This window comes from Agelaius tricolor, unplaced genomic scaffold, assembly GCF_023055355.1.
Source record: "Agelaius tricolor isolate 1412-34295 unplaced genomic scaffold, bAgeTri1.0.p SCAF_27, whole genome shotgun sequence".
Taxonomy (NCBI): Eukaryota; Metazoa; Chordata; class Aves; order Passeriformes; family Icteridae; genus Agelaius; species Agelaius tricolor.
In genome coordinates, this window is record NW_027269287.1 from 1,311,797 (window position 1) to 1,327,566 (window position 15,770).

The window sequence follows — 15,770 nt, forward strand, 5'->3', positions numbered from 1 at the left end:
CAAGATTAATCTCTCCTTCATTTAACAAAAATGTTATTTCTGCCAAACATCAAGAGAGGATTTTAACCCAAGTATCAAAACAGCTTTGCATGCACAGTATTTGGATCTAAAAGGGAGAAAAAGAACTGATCCAGCTTTGACATGCAAAAGCTGGCTGTCTGGAAAAAGAACCCCAAAGCAGAACTGCTACACAGGATCAAACCCTCTGTGCCCAGATGTCTTCTGTGTGCAGTTTTGCCAGCTGTACAGTACCATCAACATTAGGGCTCACAAGTCAGCAAGACATAAAAGGTCCCAAGTGAAGAACTTGAGCTGAAATGCAAAATAAGGTGTTATGGTCAACTGGGAATTGGGGAATATCTACCTTGGAGCATTTTCTTACTGCAGGCCATGAGGTTTGTTAGAATAAGATGTACCTGCATGGCTGAATTTGCCATCTCAAGAATAGGGAAATGCTATGATCTGCCATTTAAAGCAGTCCTTGTGCACCAGTGTCCTTTGGGATCTTGTGAGAAATCTTAATCAACTAAATCTTTTCAACAGCAAATCTTTTAACTGTACTTCTAAACTGGAGAAACTGCAGGACTGTTCAAAGGCCCTGATCTCCTTCAAGGTTCCTTTCTTCAGCCTTATTTCTATTTCACTGCAGTGACACTTCAAATGAGGAAATCTGATCGCCACCCTGTGCTGCTCAGTGTTTGGCAGTCACAGATTTTCAAACAGCATATTTCTATTATTTGGAGGCCAGGCATCACTGAGCAAAACAGATTTGGCTGCAGTAACTTTTTCTAAAATAATCCTAATAAATTAGTCTCAGCAGAATTGTACCAGACCTGTGTGCAACCCCATGCTGCGCTGTCTTCTGTTCCAACACACACTCGGGAAATTCAGTGGACGAGCTTTGGACTTACACATCATCCATTCATGATTACTGGGAGATGGTGGGGAAAAACACCCCAAAGGTTTGTAAAAGGGAACAACTGTATTCTATCAGAAAAAAAATTGACACAAACCCCAGGTACCTCAGTCCCACTTAGGAACCAGAGCTGTAAATTGCCTTACATGCTATAAACTCCTTCTTCAGTCAGGCACTAAGTCTTGCAAATCACAGTGCTGTGCCAGTGTGCAGAGTGCTTAACAATACCGTGTAAGGTACAGGTACCTAAAATCACATCTTTCTACCCGGTTTTAGGTCCTCAAACAAGGTGCATTTGCAGGGAGCATTAGGCAGTGGAAGAAGTTCTTCATATAGCGGTATTCATACTTTATGTTACCCACAGGATCTCAAAACATGTTTGTGTTTTTTAAGGCATAATAATGTTCTCATAACAAAGTTCTCAGCCCATTTCAGCATTGCCTTCCCCTTCTGTCCTCTAGGTTACTTTTTGCTTCAATTTCTTCTGATATGCAAAAGGTAAACAAAAGTAATGCAAAACTGCGAGTGAGGATCATACAGAAAGATTATCTCCAGAAATTTAAAAAAAAATCAAATCAAATTGGGTCTCCCCCTGCTGTGTGAAACAGAGTATTTTGAATTGTGTCTATTCCCAAAAGCAATGTTACTAGAATTGGTCTTCCACTTGATTACAGAGGCAAATGAAGAAACACAACTTGTAAATATCAAATAAAATGAGACCGCTTGATACAAATATTTTACATTTATTGGAAGAGTACAGTGAAACAGGGACTGCAGACTCATTAGTGGTAAGTGGTCCAAAGGAGAAGACAAAGGACTATTCAAAAAAGGTCTGCAGTTTACAGGAAGACTGAAAATCTCTTACATAACAGTCTAGGAAAATAAAAAGTTAGCTTGAGTTCTAAAGTGTGACTTTAAAGCATATAAAAAATTGGCAAATAAATAAAGTTAAAATGCAGTTCTATTTAAAATTATAAAGGACTGACAACTGGCAACTGTATAACATAGTTATAATTTTCAGACTTGATTAAAAGCCAGATAAATTCACAAATGTTGTTTCTTTATTTTTTTAATTTTATTTTACATGTACTTTAGGGAAGAAGGACCCATTTCCAGTGTTATGTATTATCGATCTGTTTCACAAATATATTATTTTTAAACAACAAAGAGCATAAAAGGTGCTTTACCTGATATTGCTGGTGCGTATTTTGGCACAAAATTGAGAACTGGATACCTAAAGACATCTGCAAATGGCATCTGTGTCCACTCAAGGCTACTGGTGACAAAGTCTGGCTTGTGATGGCAAGCCAGTGATGTGAATTTCCCTCCTTCCCTAACACCCCTGTTCTGTCTCCAGCTGCCAACAGTTACACAAAGGAAAGCAACACATGCAATTTTAAAATCAGCAGTCCTACAACCCCAGCCCAAGTTTCATCCCTGGAAGTCCTTTAACAGAAGGCACAAGGCAGGTGCTTAATGCTGGCTTTCACTCCTCAATATTTCTCTGTAGGAGTCTGCCTGCCTTGGGTGTCTCCTGTGTGATGAGCCTGTATCATGGGGTTTTTTCCTATTACCTGTTTTCAACATTTTAGTGAAAATTAAGTGGGAAGCTTGCTAAAAAAACCAAATTAACTTGTGATTTACAGGTAGTGGTACAATTAACACTGGAAAAAGACATGTAAACAGACATTTCAACTGAGACCCAGTGCAAGAGCAGTTCCCTGTACACAACAATAATGCTTATCTCCTGGAATTGCAGGGTTCAGCACTTCATAGTGGTGGGGTTGTATAATTATTTCTGTAAGTATATGTTGTATGATATAATCAATTCAAATTCCTGAAAGCAAAATGATGAAAATTAACACTGTCTGAAAAGGTCTGTTAAGAAGAAGGAAGCTCACAATAAGGCTTAGGTGGAATTAAGTAATTGCTGTTGATTTGGAAGATGCTGTTCCAATCTGGCCTGACAGCAAAATGTCAAGGAGCATATTTAGCTCTTTAATTCTCCCTGTGTGGAGCAGAATGTTCTGTATTGTAAACCACACAGTAACAAATGTTCCTCTGATGTATCTTATGATGTGGACAATTTGTGATATAGCTAGGATCTGCAATTTCATTAACAATATGCTTCACCTTGATTTGAACAATATGCTTCACCTTGATTCATGGTTACTTCCATTTTCATACACAAACACACTGCCCTAGGTTTTAAAGTACAACATCACCACATTACTTCTGAATTAAACAACAGCGGGAGTGTATTTGGACTTTTCTGTCACCAGAATAATTTCATTTGATAAATGAAAGGGTGCCATCTGTGATACATGGAGCCTTCAGAATTAGGAAATATTTGAGAGATGCAACAGTAAAGATTATTACAGCAGAGCTCAGCTGAAGTGTAAGATTGCTGCAACCCTCTTTAGACAGCAGAAAGATTCTTTAAGAATTGAGGCAACAGCTCAGAGTCAATTGGTTATATACCAGTTATCCAAGAATTTTGCATTATTACTTGCATGTAACAGCAAAGGAATTCTTCATATGTTGAGAATGACTGAGCTGACTGAAAAGAGTACAGTGCATCTTTTTTTAGTAATGGAAAGTTCTGGCACATACTTTCAATATCTCTAATGCAAAGGGAATCACTGTTCTGATTTTTGTTTCAAAAGTCTAATTGCCTTATATTGATGAAGAGTTTCAATGGCTGGCTCGCTTACTATATTCACAAAACTTAAGAACTTATCTATAAACATTTGTGTTTCCAGAACTAGATGACAGATCCAAATAGTAGCAATTCAGGATTTTTCCAAGTGTTCTCTGCTCAGTGTGAATCCTAGGTTACCATGCTGGTTCAGAGGCTGTATTTATCAATAAACAATAAATCAATTAAGTTGTATTTACAAGGTATTCCACTCTGGGAGACAGAGGAAGAAAGAATCTAGTTCATGGCTCTTCTATGTTTTCAATTTATGACCTCAGTCAACTACATTTAAGGGTTTTATTTATCAATTTTTTCTAAATATGCCTAGATTTTTTTTGTTTGAAGAAGGCATATGGATCTGAGATCTTTGAATGCACCACCCTTCCATAGCTACAATCTCAAACACCTGCAAAACAACAATTTAGCTACTGAACTAATTAGTTGTTTAGCTCACACCCCCACTCCCAAATAAACCATCTGAAACTTCTAATTTAAGTCCTGCCTAGATGATATCTGAGAAAATGGCATTCTGAAATAGCCAATACTATACAACTGCCTGAAAATAAAACAAATCTGAGTTAACACCCAAGTTCTATACCTGGACATATATTCCAGCTGAAATTTTATATCAAAGAGAGGGGGACATAATGGTAACTTAGGGTTGTTGGTGGAGGTAGCATTCCCTGGGAAAGAACAGTAAATACACCTCTGAAACTTTCTGTTTTATAGAGTAGTACTAAGGCTGAAAAACAGATATTTCTTTTGCTTATTTGACAGAGAAGTGAAATCAAGGTGGATTCTAGGGTCAAAACTCTGAAAATTTAAAGTCAGGGGCTTCCAGCCCTGTTCTATATGGTACTTATTATAATGAACACAATGACTGATAACTGGATGTGAAAATATGCAAAAATGTTGGAGCTACCAGGCAGATCTTGCTGGAATTTTTGAGAAGAGAATCTTCCCTTTGAAATTTCAGGTCTCAGCAAAGTAAAGTTGGTATTAATAACATACTAAAAGGCAACTCTGCAACACATATAGGAGCTGGATATGACAGTTCAGTACCACTTTGAGGAAATAAATGGTAGTAGTACTTTACTGTTCATAATGTGACGTGTGAATGAATTCTTCCATTTCAATTTGAAGCTTTCCACCTTTAAACTTTATGTGTTGATAATGGGAAGCTACCCCAGAGAACAGTTACTCTTAGAAAACCTTGATAGGCTCCTGAGGTTGATTCACTTTCCTAGTAAGCTGTTGCTGGTTATTAAGGACTGCTTTTCTTGTTTGTTTTCAGTAAATCTGCAAAAGGGGACTACTGAAAGAAAACATTTTTAATAGAGCTGATATTTCAAATTGACCAGATCTCTTAAAAACTCATGGTTGTTTGGAACTTCAGGAATACTGGACTTGCCCTGTGCTTGCCATGCACCTTTTAATTACTAATTGAGGTCCTGTATGACTAATTACTAGAAGTGAAGGACTGCATGAAAACCACTCTAAGAGGAAAAAAATGCATTGCTTCATTGGTAGCTTGACTAGCCTAGGAAGAAAGCTTCCAACAATATCTGAAGTCCTTTTGTGCTTTACAAGAAGAAAAAATTAATTGTCAAACTCTTCCTTTAATAGCAAACTATTTTATGCTTAGCCATAAAAATGTTACAAATCCAAGTGCACTGGCACAAACAAGTATTTCTATCGCCTAAAAACAGGACAGCTGTTACAGAAAGTGAACTCTCTCAGCTTCTTTCTCTTTATTTAATCTTTATAATGAGTTATTATTTATGACAATCAATTATTCTCAGAACTGCTGAATACCATGTTTGATGACACTATTTACACACTAGCTTAGCTCTTCAAATATTGCACTCCCTTAAGTCTGTGAGTAGCACTGACAATTAGAGGATATGACAGCAAGAATACTGGAAACAGGGCTAGTATTTCATCACTGTTGTTAATATTTGTGCAGCAGCACATCTGAGAAAACTGGAGGGGAGACATTTGTAAATGCTTCTGAGACTTGGTTACACTGTAACCTCAGAAAAATGTGGGGGATTTTTCTTCTTTTTTGTTTTCTTTACTACCTTTACAATGGGTGCAAAAAGGGTAACAAAATAGTTATAAAGAGATAACAAATAGGTAACTTCATAGTCAATTTTAATAATGTGCTTGTATTTAAGTAAGCATAACAGGTGGTCAAAGACATTAATGAAAAAATACTTGAGTATGAATAACCTAATATTTCCTTAACCAGTTTTCTCTTTCCTGTCAGTGAGAATGGGCTTTACCAGCTGCAGTTCTCACTGATGGCCTTCTGGTGATGCACTTCGCAACAATGATTTCCAAAAAAGTTTTAAGCAATTCTGCAAAAGGGCGTATTTTTTTAACAAGAAATGCAATATAACTGTAGCTGATAAACAAAAAGCTAGTTCATTGTTTTTTTACAGAACTAATGAAAATGCACATTTCAAAGTTAATGCCTTTGTGGGATGCTAACTCTACATCACCACCCTTTGCTGAACCAAGGTTTGTTTCCAGACAAGATACTTTCCCTATTTTACTCTTCATAAAATAAAGAAGCTTAGAAAACCTTATGACTTCACTGAGGACTGGACTTGGAAGATAATATGCACTAATTTTCTACTAAAAACAAACTAAGGATGCACTTCTTGCTGTCAAAGCAATTTTCTTAAAATAATGAATGCAATTGCTAGGAAAAACATGAAAATAAGAGAAAATTTGTTGAATTCCCTCTCACACTACAAGCTGAGGATAACAGTATTTAGAGTTTTCTGCGTTTAACAATATAAAATAATTCAGGATTCTCTCGGGGTCCCTCTGGTTGTGACAATGCCAGTGTAACAACCTAACCTGAAATCCATGCTTGCCAAAGAGGCTGAAGCTTAACTTCCTTGTAAGTTCTCGTTTTAAGTTTCCTAAACATAGTACATGAGCCAAATGACCTGGCTAACCTGGTAAAATTAACCTGGCAAAATTAAGTCATCAAGAGGCCATGGAGAGAAGATATTGCAGCCTTGCTTCTTTAGTGCCATGTCTTTCTTTTAAATTTCATGGCATGGTAGGCTTGGTTGTGAATGCTCCTGTGAGAAGCCTACAGTAGCTACAGGTATGGAGTCCACTTCCTAAATTGAATAGCTTCAACACTTACAAGTCAGACACGACAAACGAATTCTGCCACAAACTGTTAAATTAATGCTACAAAAGTTTAAATAATTAAAAAGACATGCACCTGTGTTGAAATTTATTCTATACTTACAAAGCCATTCTGGTATTCTCCCAAAGTATTACTAGTTTTGAACTGAACTGGTGCCTATTTCAGTAACAGTAACAAATTCTCCTAATGCTGTAGAAATTCCCTGTTTTAAAAAGACTTCAAATTTAAACAGAAGTGTGATATATATGCATAGAGGTTAACAATTCCAGAATAAAATGTTAGTATTGTTTTTATCCTTCTATGAGAGTCAGGATGGTGACTGGTTAATTTATGACAAATACAACAGTATTTTATTTTATCTGAATGAAGCAGTATTTCTTGCTGTCAAGAGGGCATATGGCAAAGAAACAGTCCATCTCTCTAACAAAAGAATATTAACTCTCCAGAAAAGCTATGAATGCTGACACTGTTATCTTTACTTGCAGACTTCAGGGATGCATATGTAAGGAAACGCTGTTGGATGGATTTTCCCAAATGATTGTGAAACATTTCTTAGATCTTAGTACACTCGCACTTGCATTAGCATACTAGCAAATTAAGGCACAGACTCTGTGTACTACTTAGAAGCATACAAGCTAACAAGAATGTTTCCTATTGCTCTTGAAAAATATCTCTGGGCTACTTGAAGTACAGAACTAAGTAAATATATCCAGTACACTTACAATGAAGTTTTAATTTATGCCACCAAGTTTTCCAAGCACTACACTTTAATGGGTATGTGTATATAAATGCTTATCTCCAAGAAAAAAATTACTTAACAAAATGCAAGAAGCACTTACCATTCCTTACAGCTGGATACTGACAGTACCACCTCGAATGCAGGTGATGTGATCCCACACGACCATTCACTGTTGTAGTTGGACACTAATTCCTATGTAACAGACAAATTCTTCTAGCCTACACATATTTTGGTCACACATGGCCCTAAACCACCACTCAGCACTACTGTAAATATACTTTAGAGAGCAAAAGATGATGTGGACAATAGAAAAGCCACCCTAAAAGAAATAAAAATGTAATGTAGCCACTGACTTCACTAAATCTCATTCCCACTGTAACACTAAAATATAAGGCTAATTAACATTCCAGATGCTGTGTTACTTACAATCCCTGTTTCTTACTTGCATTAGCAGCAACTAGTATCCCTTGATCTGAATAGTTTAGTAAATTCCTAGAAGTATTTTAAGCACCTTAATGCTGGAACTCAGACAGGGATACAGTAACTTGTTCCTATTTTTATTCAGAGCCCTAGAAAACAATTCCAGCTGCAAAGAGGACCCAGAGTCAAAGTAACAAATGGTGCACCTCCTCCCTCCACTATCTAGTAAGGTTTTATTCTTTCTGGCTTTTTTTTTTAATATATATTTATATGTATATATATATATATATATACAAACACAAGGTTTATATTCTTGGTGCATTTAAACCTTGTTTATCCCCAGTCTTTTGATATTTGATTGCAATAATGTAAGAAAAATAGAAGGTTAGTATTTCTACTCTGCTGTTCCCTGTCAGAGGCTTTAAACATACTTCTTTCCTTTTGGTTGTTTGCACAACTTCCTCATGCCATACAGAAGTAGTACTTTCCTTTGGACACTATGCATGAAATGTTCTTTTGTTCAGAATAAACTTTTGCATGCTCCAGCTGCATTCTGAGAATTTCTACCAATTTAAGGGAAAAAATCAGGGTCAAAAGCAAATCTAGCAGCATATTTATTAGCACCTCTAAGATCAATTATATTTGTCATCTGCTGCTATCATTAATAAACCTTTTTTTCTTGGCCTAGTACTTTCACATATTTTTGGAAGGCAGATAGTTTGCAGTATTTCTTAGCATGTGCTAAGAAATATACTTTATATTGGTCTTTTTTTTTCTAAAATAAACATAGGTCACCATAAAAGAAACATGCTACTGAATTCTGATGGCACTGAAGGAGAAAAAAGGCATTATTTAAGTAGATCACATAAAAAGTCAGAAGTATTTCTACTGTATGGTAACAAATGCACAAGCAATTCAACTACCAAAAAATTCTGGATTTTTCCATTCAGTAAGCATGTTTGCATCCAGAATCTAACTGAGCTTCATGCTTCAAACCAAGTATCACCTAAATATATCAGATGTAGAAAGAATTTTTTAAAAAAAGCTTCTAGTTGAAATACTTGTCAAAACTGTCTTCAGTTTTAAGGCCAACATGTATGACAATCCCCACATTAATATGCTGACATACAGGACAGGGATAGCAGAGTGGGAGCACAGCTTAAAGTAGAATACTTCTGAAAATGTCACTAGCAGTTATTTGCTGTAAAACAGATAAAAGCCACAGTCCCTTAAATTTATAGTATGTGCTTTCCTATGTACATGTAACCTAAATTACAGTACTACTGTGACTGGATATATAGCATTTCGCAGTATATATCTTTAATGCAGGTGTAGGCACCATTCAAGATGGTACACCAGTTAATTTCAAAGTAATCCTAGAAGAATATTGCAAATAATGCTATATAAATGCATAGTGTCTGAGGGAAACAATTACTTCATGGGAAAATAAAGTCCCAGACATAGAGTTTGGCACTTCTTCATCACTATGTCACTTTCTTTTTGATTGAAGACAGCTCTTTCTGAATCTCACTGAATTTTGGCCGGTTTTCTGGCTTGTAGTCCCAGCATCTCTGCATTATTTTATATATTTCTTCTGGACATTTTTGTGGTGCAGACATTCGGTAGCCTGGTACACAGAAAAAGTGGAGAAAAACTTTTAGTACTGAAAGCAGATGCATATTGACAAATCTAAAAAGATAAGAGCAAAGTTCAAGACCATTTCATTTATAAAGACCTTCAAGGCAATATGAGGAACATCTAAAATACATATCCTATAGACGACAGATAATTATGAAACTAATTAAAATTCAGGTACCAGTGACATTCAAGTTGGGCATGCTGCTCATCCCTAATAGCAGCAACTCACACAGATTTCTTTCTTGTATCTTAGGAAGCAGCTGAAAACCCTCTGGTTTTCAGTTGTATTTCCTTACTTCACTGCAGTGAGGAAACTGATAATAAAAATGAAGATGTGAGTAAATGTATTTGCTCTTTTTGAAGATGTATCCACTTTTATCCTCACATTTCTTCCCTTTTTTGTCTCCTTAAGGAAGTTCTTCCCCATCTGCACTTTAGTAATTAATTTTTCCTCCCTCTGTTTTCTTAACTTTTGGAGCTTTCCATCTTATCTCAAATCTCTTTCTCTTCTGGTTTGCTTAGATAGGCAGTGGCTTCCACACTTCGCTGCTGCCATCAGCCAAGGAGTTCTCTGACTTGACAATGAGCAGGAGAATGGACAATCAGTTAAGTAAATTAGCAGCTAATCATTCAAAAGTCGCAGGTAAGTGGCTATTCAGGCATATCATCAATAGCCTGGACCACAGAGGTGTACTCACAGCAGTGAAGACAATTTCTCAATGAGTAGGAAGTTGGGAAAAATGCCAGGAGGATTGTATGTATGGACAAGGAGATCCTGGACAAAATCAAACACAAAATCAGGTAATGAAAGGAATACCAAAACACTGTCTGAACCTCCAGGGATGAAGTTAAGAAAGACAAAGCCCAGAAGGGCTTGAATCTGTCCAGGTGTGTCAAAAACAACAAGCAGAGCTCCTCTAACTGTGCAGGGGACAAAAGGTTTGAAAAAATGTGTGCCCACTGCTGAATGAGGGACTGATCAACTCAGCAACACAGGACAGGGACAAGCTGAGGTACTGAACACCTTCTTCATCTCAGCCTCTACTAGCAAGACCAGCCTTCAGGAATCCCAAGCTCCAGGATCAGTGAGAAAGGCTGGAACAAGGAAGATGTACCCTTGGTGGAAGAGGACCTGGTCAGAGAATACTTAAGCACACCAGATTTAGTTAAGTCCGGGGGCTCTGATGCACCTGTGAGTACTGAGAGAAGGGCCTGATGTCACTGCCACACCATACATACTTTCATACATCACTTCAAGTACAGGGAGGTGTACCTGAAGACAGAAGTAAAGCAAATGTCACTCCTATCTTCAAGTCAGAGCACCCAAGGAACTGCAGGCTGGTCAGCATCACCTTGATCCCAGAAGGAGATGGAGCAACTAATTGCTGGAAGCAATTTCCAGGCAGTACAAGGAAATCATCAGGAGTAAGCATGCAGAAAGTCAGCATGGATTCACTAAGAGCAAGTCATGCTTGACCAATGCGAGAAACTTCTTCAATGAGATGAGTGGCCTGATACATGAGGGGATTCCACTGTAAAATCCCACAAAGACACCTTTGAATTTGTGGGCTAGATGACAAGACAGGGAGGTGGATTGAAAACAGGCTGAACAGTGAGCCCTGAAGGCAGGTAATGAGTGGTTCGAAGTCTGAGTGGAACTCCAGGGTCCAGTCCTGTGTCGCACCTTCACTAAGGCTGTGGGTGAGGGGCAGGTGCCCCCTCAGGGATGGTGACACAGCAGTGTCCCTCTTGCTGGTGGCACCGAGCCCTGCGGGGGGGTCTGATACACTACAGGGTGGTGGTGCTGTCCACAGGGACCGGGACAGGCTGGAGAAAGGGGCTGGCAGGAGCTTCAAGAATGGGAAGAACCAAGTGCTGCAGCTGGGAACAGCCCCGGGCACCAGTACGGGCGGGGAATGCCCCGTGGGAAGCGGTTGGTCAGGAAAGGCCCTGGGGCTCCTGCTGGACACCAGCATGAGCTCTTCCAGCAAAGAATGCTAACGGCACACTGGGCTGCACTAGTAGGGGTGCCGCAGCAGTTTGAGGGAAATCATCTGCCCAACCTGTTCAGTCCTGGCTGAGACCACATCTGGAGTGCTGGGTCCAGTACTGGGCTCCCCAGTATAAGACAGACACAGGCACAATGGAGAAAATCTCATGAAGGATCACCAAGGTGATGGAGGCACTGAAACATCTCTCTCTCCTATGAGGAAATGCTGAGTGAGCTGGAGGAGCTCATCCTGGAGAGGAAAAATTTCAGGGGATCTCAGCAATGTATAAAAACACCTGCAGGGAGGGTGCAAAGAAGGTGGGTCCAGGCTCTTTCCATGCCCAGTGACAGGACATGGAGGTAATGAGCACACACTGAAACATGGGAAATTCCTCCACTTTTTTCCCTGTGAGGGTGACTGAGTACAGATTGTCCAAAGACAACCACATTCACAGAGATTTGCAAAAGTCATCTGGATGTGATCCTGCTGAGCTGGGTGCTTGGACCAGATGACATTCAGAGCTCCCTGCACACCTCAGCCATTCTTTGAGTCTGTGATTCCACGAATTGTCAGACAAATATGGCTCAGGCTCCAGGATTTGATTTGGCCTTTAAGGAGAAACTTTATTATCACCTACAGTGCTTATAAAACTATAACAAACACTGACAATGTGTGTAAATCAGCAAACCAGAGTTTTTTTCTTTGTTTGCTGTTTGTTTTTGTTTTAAATAATTTGGAAGTTTTACTAGCTTAGAACATATTTATAAATTATACAGTAGTATTATGTAGGGAAGGAACAGTTCTGAAATGCCACTAAAGACAATGAAAACAAATCAAACTCCTGAACTCCTACTCACAGTTATTTGCTATTTTACCCTTTTGATTATTTTGTAAAAGAGAAATGCAGCTTGCAATGCTCAACTAGTTTACCATTCTCCATCATAATTGCTAAATCTTTCTGTGAAATGATTTAATAAAGAAGATGGAATGATAGAGATTTTTTTCTGGCAGTTTAGAATATTTATACCTGCATTAGCATCATCTTAAATAATTCAAGCTTCTGCTTTGCACAGCAGTAAATCCCTCCTTTCCATCTCACCTGTTAGTTCTGCAATAATGGAAGTCAGCATGCTGTAAGTCTTCCAACCTTTAAGTTACTGGTCAGTGCATTCCTTTTTTTTCCAAAAGGCCTATATACATCACCCTACTCCTCCCAGAGAGCTAGTCAGCAGTTTAGGAAACCTCATATTGTTTTTGCTAGAGTTGCTACAAAACTTGTATGTTATTTCTTAGCTATTTTACGCTGAATCCATACCATTTATCCAGCAATTGTTTCACTTTCAAGGAATAATTACCTTTCTCAACTTGCTCTCGTGCTTGTTGGTTGGTCATTCCAGGGTATGGGCATACTCCTAAACTGAAGGTCTCCCACAGAAGAATTCCAAAGCTCCATACATCACTCTCAGATGTGTATCTCCCTAAAAAAAGGAAAGCAAACCTTGAATTTAACATTCAGAGAAATTGGTATTTCAGATAATTATGGCACAAATTTCCTGTAAAGGTAAAAGTGTTACACTGGCAGTCTTCAGGCAAAACAAAGCTGTAGCTACTAATAAAACATTCTACAGATTTCAACGTCTCCAGTATTTCAAAGAATGAACAAATTATATTAAAACAAAAACTCTGGAGTAACATAAGCTAACCTTAAGTTCTACAGCTATACACAGACCACTCCAGTTTGTCAAGCAAGTTAAAAATTTCTTTCCTTCTTAATGGACAAAAATATTTTTCTTTTAATATAAAAGGACAAAAAAATGTTAGAGTTTTCCTACTCATTTACAACTGCTTTCAATTCCAAATATTCTTTAAAAAATTACCTTTTCTAGTTTTCCATTTTAGCATGGCAGTGTTTATTCTGAGAGGAGCTACCACCAACACTGTTTCTAAGTGTGAAGAAGGCCGGGTTCTTATGCTTTGAGAAACTGATCTCTGAAAATCAAAGTAAGGCTGGATGCTGCAAAACTGACACACGCAATCAGTTTAAGAAAAAAAAAAATCAGGCCTGCTGGTTCAATTGCCTCCAATTATGCTTCAGAGATAGCAAAATAAATAATTGATAGATAACTGAATTCCAAGCCTCTTTGTGGAATTGTAGCTTTCTATTACAGGGAGACATTTTGGAGCAGATATTTCTATTGTCAGTGATGGATTCTCATTAGAAAATTAAGACTCCTAGCCTTTTGCAGCAGAATCAGTGAACATGTTATCTTAAAAATCCATTTTCAACATCACTTTCAACATTTTTCATGGCTGCTCTTCTTTGTTGCGTACTATCACTTTGTATTTACATATCTTTATTCTTAAAAACAACACTTGTGAATGTATTGTTTGTTTATCTCTAATCATCAAACTAGATAAACTAAGCCACTTCTGACTAGGAAAAAAAGGAAAATACATGTAAATTATAGTGACAGTTGATGACAGTGACAACTGTTCTGACGTCAGAAATCTCAGTTTACTCTTAGACTAAATATCACTTCCAGCTGTGCTATGTTAGCTTGTGTGCCGCATGGTTGGCAATTATGGATATTCACTATGCTCTTTGGAGTAAGATTAGTTTTCTTGTCTGTGTATCAACTTCCCACAGTTGGGCATCCAGAAATTTAACACTTTTCACTGAAAGCATTCAGCAAATACAAGATAGGTGATTAGCTGTTTTATTGGGTTTTTTTACAGAAAGTACAAGTTCTGTACAGTTAATTATATTTTATGCTATTACATTATGTGAGGCGAAAAAAAAAGATCTGTTTATAAAAAAACCCCAAGTCCTCCCCACATTACTATTAACATCACAAATAACTCAAAATATTTTGGGGACAAAACATACATATTAAATGTATTTTAATTTTCAAAGATCAGGAAGCAAAAATACCCCAAAATCACCCTAAATATGTACCGATTTTGGTAGGGTAGAATTCAGTCTATTCACAGTGCCAGGTACAGGGCTCTGTTTTAGATTTCTGCTGAACTCAGGGTTGATAATTCAGTGATGGTTTTCTTATTGCTTTGACTGCACAGAGCCAAGGCCTTCCCTGCTTTTCACGCTGCATGCTGGTGAGGAAGTTGGGGGTCCTTGGGAGGGAACACAGCCAGGACAGGCGATCCCAAACAGACCAAAGGAATATTCTAGACCATGTGACATCAGGCTCAGTGTATAAAGTCGGGGGACGAAGGAGGAAAGGGGAGCTGTTTGGAGTGATGGGGTTTGCCCTCCCAATAACAGTGTAGAATGGCTCTGAACAGCACCCATGGAACCAAAGCTTCCATTTCTCAAAAACTCCAGTGGTATCTGAATTTTGCTTCTGACTTCTGACACAATTTGTGTCAGAACCACAACATTTGCCCTAGACTGGTTTCTAGCCTTCACAACTTGTGGGGCTTTTTAAAATTAACATACTTTAGTGACCACTCTTGATTTGTCATATACAGTGACTTCAGCAAAGACAAAAAAAAAGAATTTTTTTGTAGCTTCTTAACCACATTGGCATTTATGTAATGGCCAAATGATCCTATTTCTCATTTTCCACCAACCTTTGAATCTTGATATTCAGGACTGACTGGCCAGTGGTTACCAATTAGTTTTGAAATACTGCAGATTTAATTTTATTTCATTTTGATATCTTAAAAACCACCAATCATACCTACACAATTCAATGCAATTATTAAAACCTTATTATTAGAATGGAAAACAATAAAACATAATCCAGTAAGTTTTAATAGTATCTTTCAAGGGAGTGGAAAAAACTATCCTTCAAAAACACACAGAAATCTTTCATGACATTTTGAAAGTTGAATATTGACTGCTGAACATATTAACATGTTTGAGAGAGCTTATTTCCCAAACATTACAGAAAATGACCTATAGCTGCTGGAATATGTATGTGCTTTAGGAAACACAAAGTAAGTTGATGTGAATCAACAATCCCCTCTTCTCCTGCACTGTGCAGAAAAAACAGACTCAGCAGTACAAAGTGAAGGTGTGGTCACAAGAGCCTGTTTCCTGCTAAATGCAGTCAACTGGACCACATATGGTTATAAAGATAGGTTTTCATAATACATCAAAAACACTGTATGTATTTCCAAAATAACAAAAATAAAAACCCAAACCACCTTTTATAGTGGATCAAACACCCAAA

The 15,770-nt window shown here is 37.8% G+C and overlaps 1 protein-coding gene across 5 annotated transcripts in view; it reads right to left on the reverse strand.

Annotated features, from left to right (window-relative positions):
• Positions 1–1,639: 1,639 nt before the first annotated feature.
• The window catches only part of FER (FER tyrosine kinase), a 164,506-nt gene continuing 150,375 nt past the window's right edge, over positions 1,640–15,770 (reverse strand). For all 5 annotated transcript variants that reach the window (XM_071448684.1, XM_071448689.1, XM_071448687.1 and 2 more), the window contains 2 exons: positions 12,930–13,052; positions 1,640–9,572 (listed from right to left, as the gene is read on the reverse strand). In XM_071448684.1, coding sequence (XP_071304785.1) covers positions 9,430–9,572; positions 12,930–13,052 — 266 coding nt within the window. In that variant the 3' untranslated portion in view covers positions 1,640–9,429. The remainder of the gene's footprint in view (positions 9,573–12,929; positions 13,053–15,770) is intronic.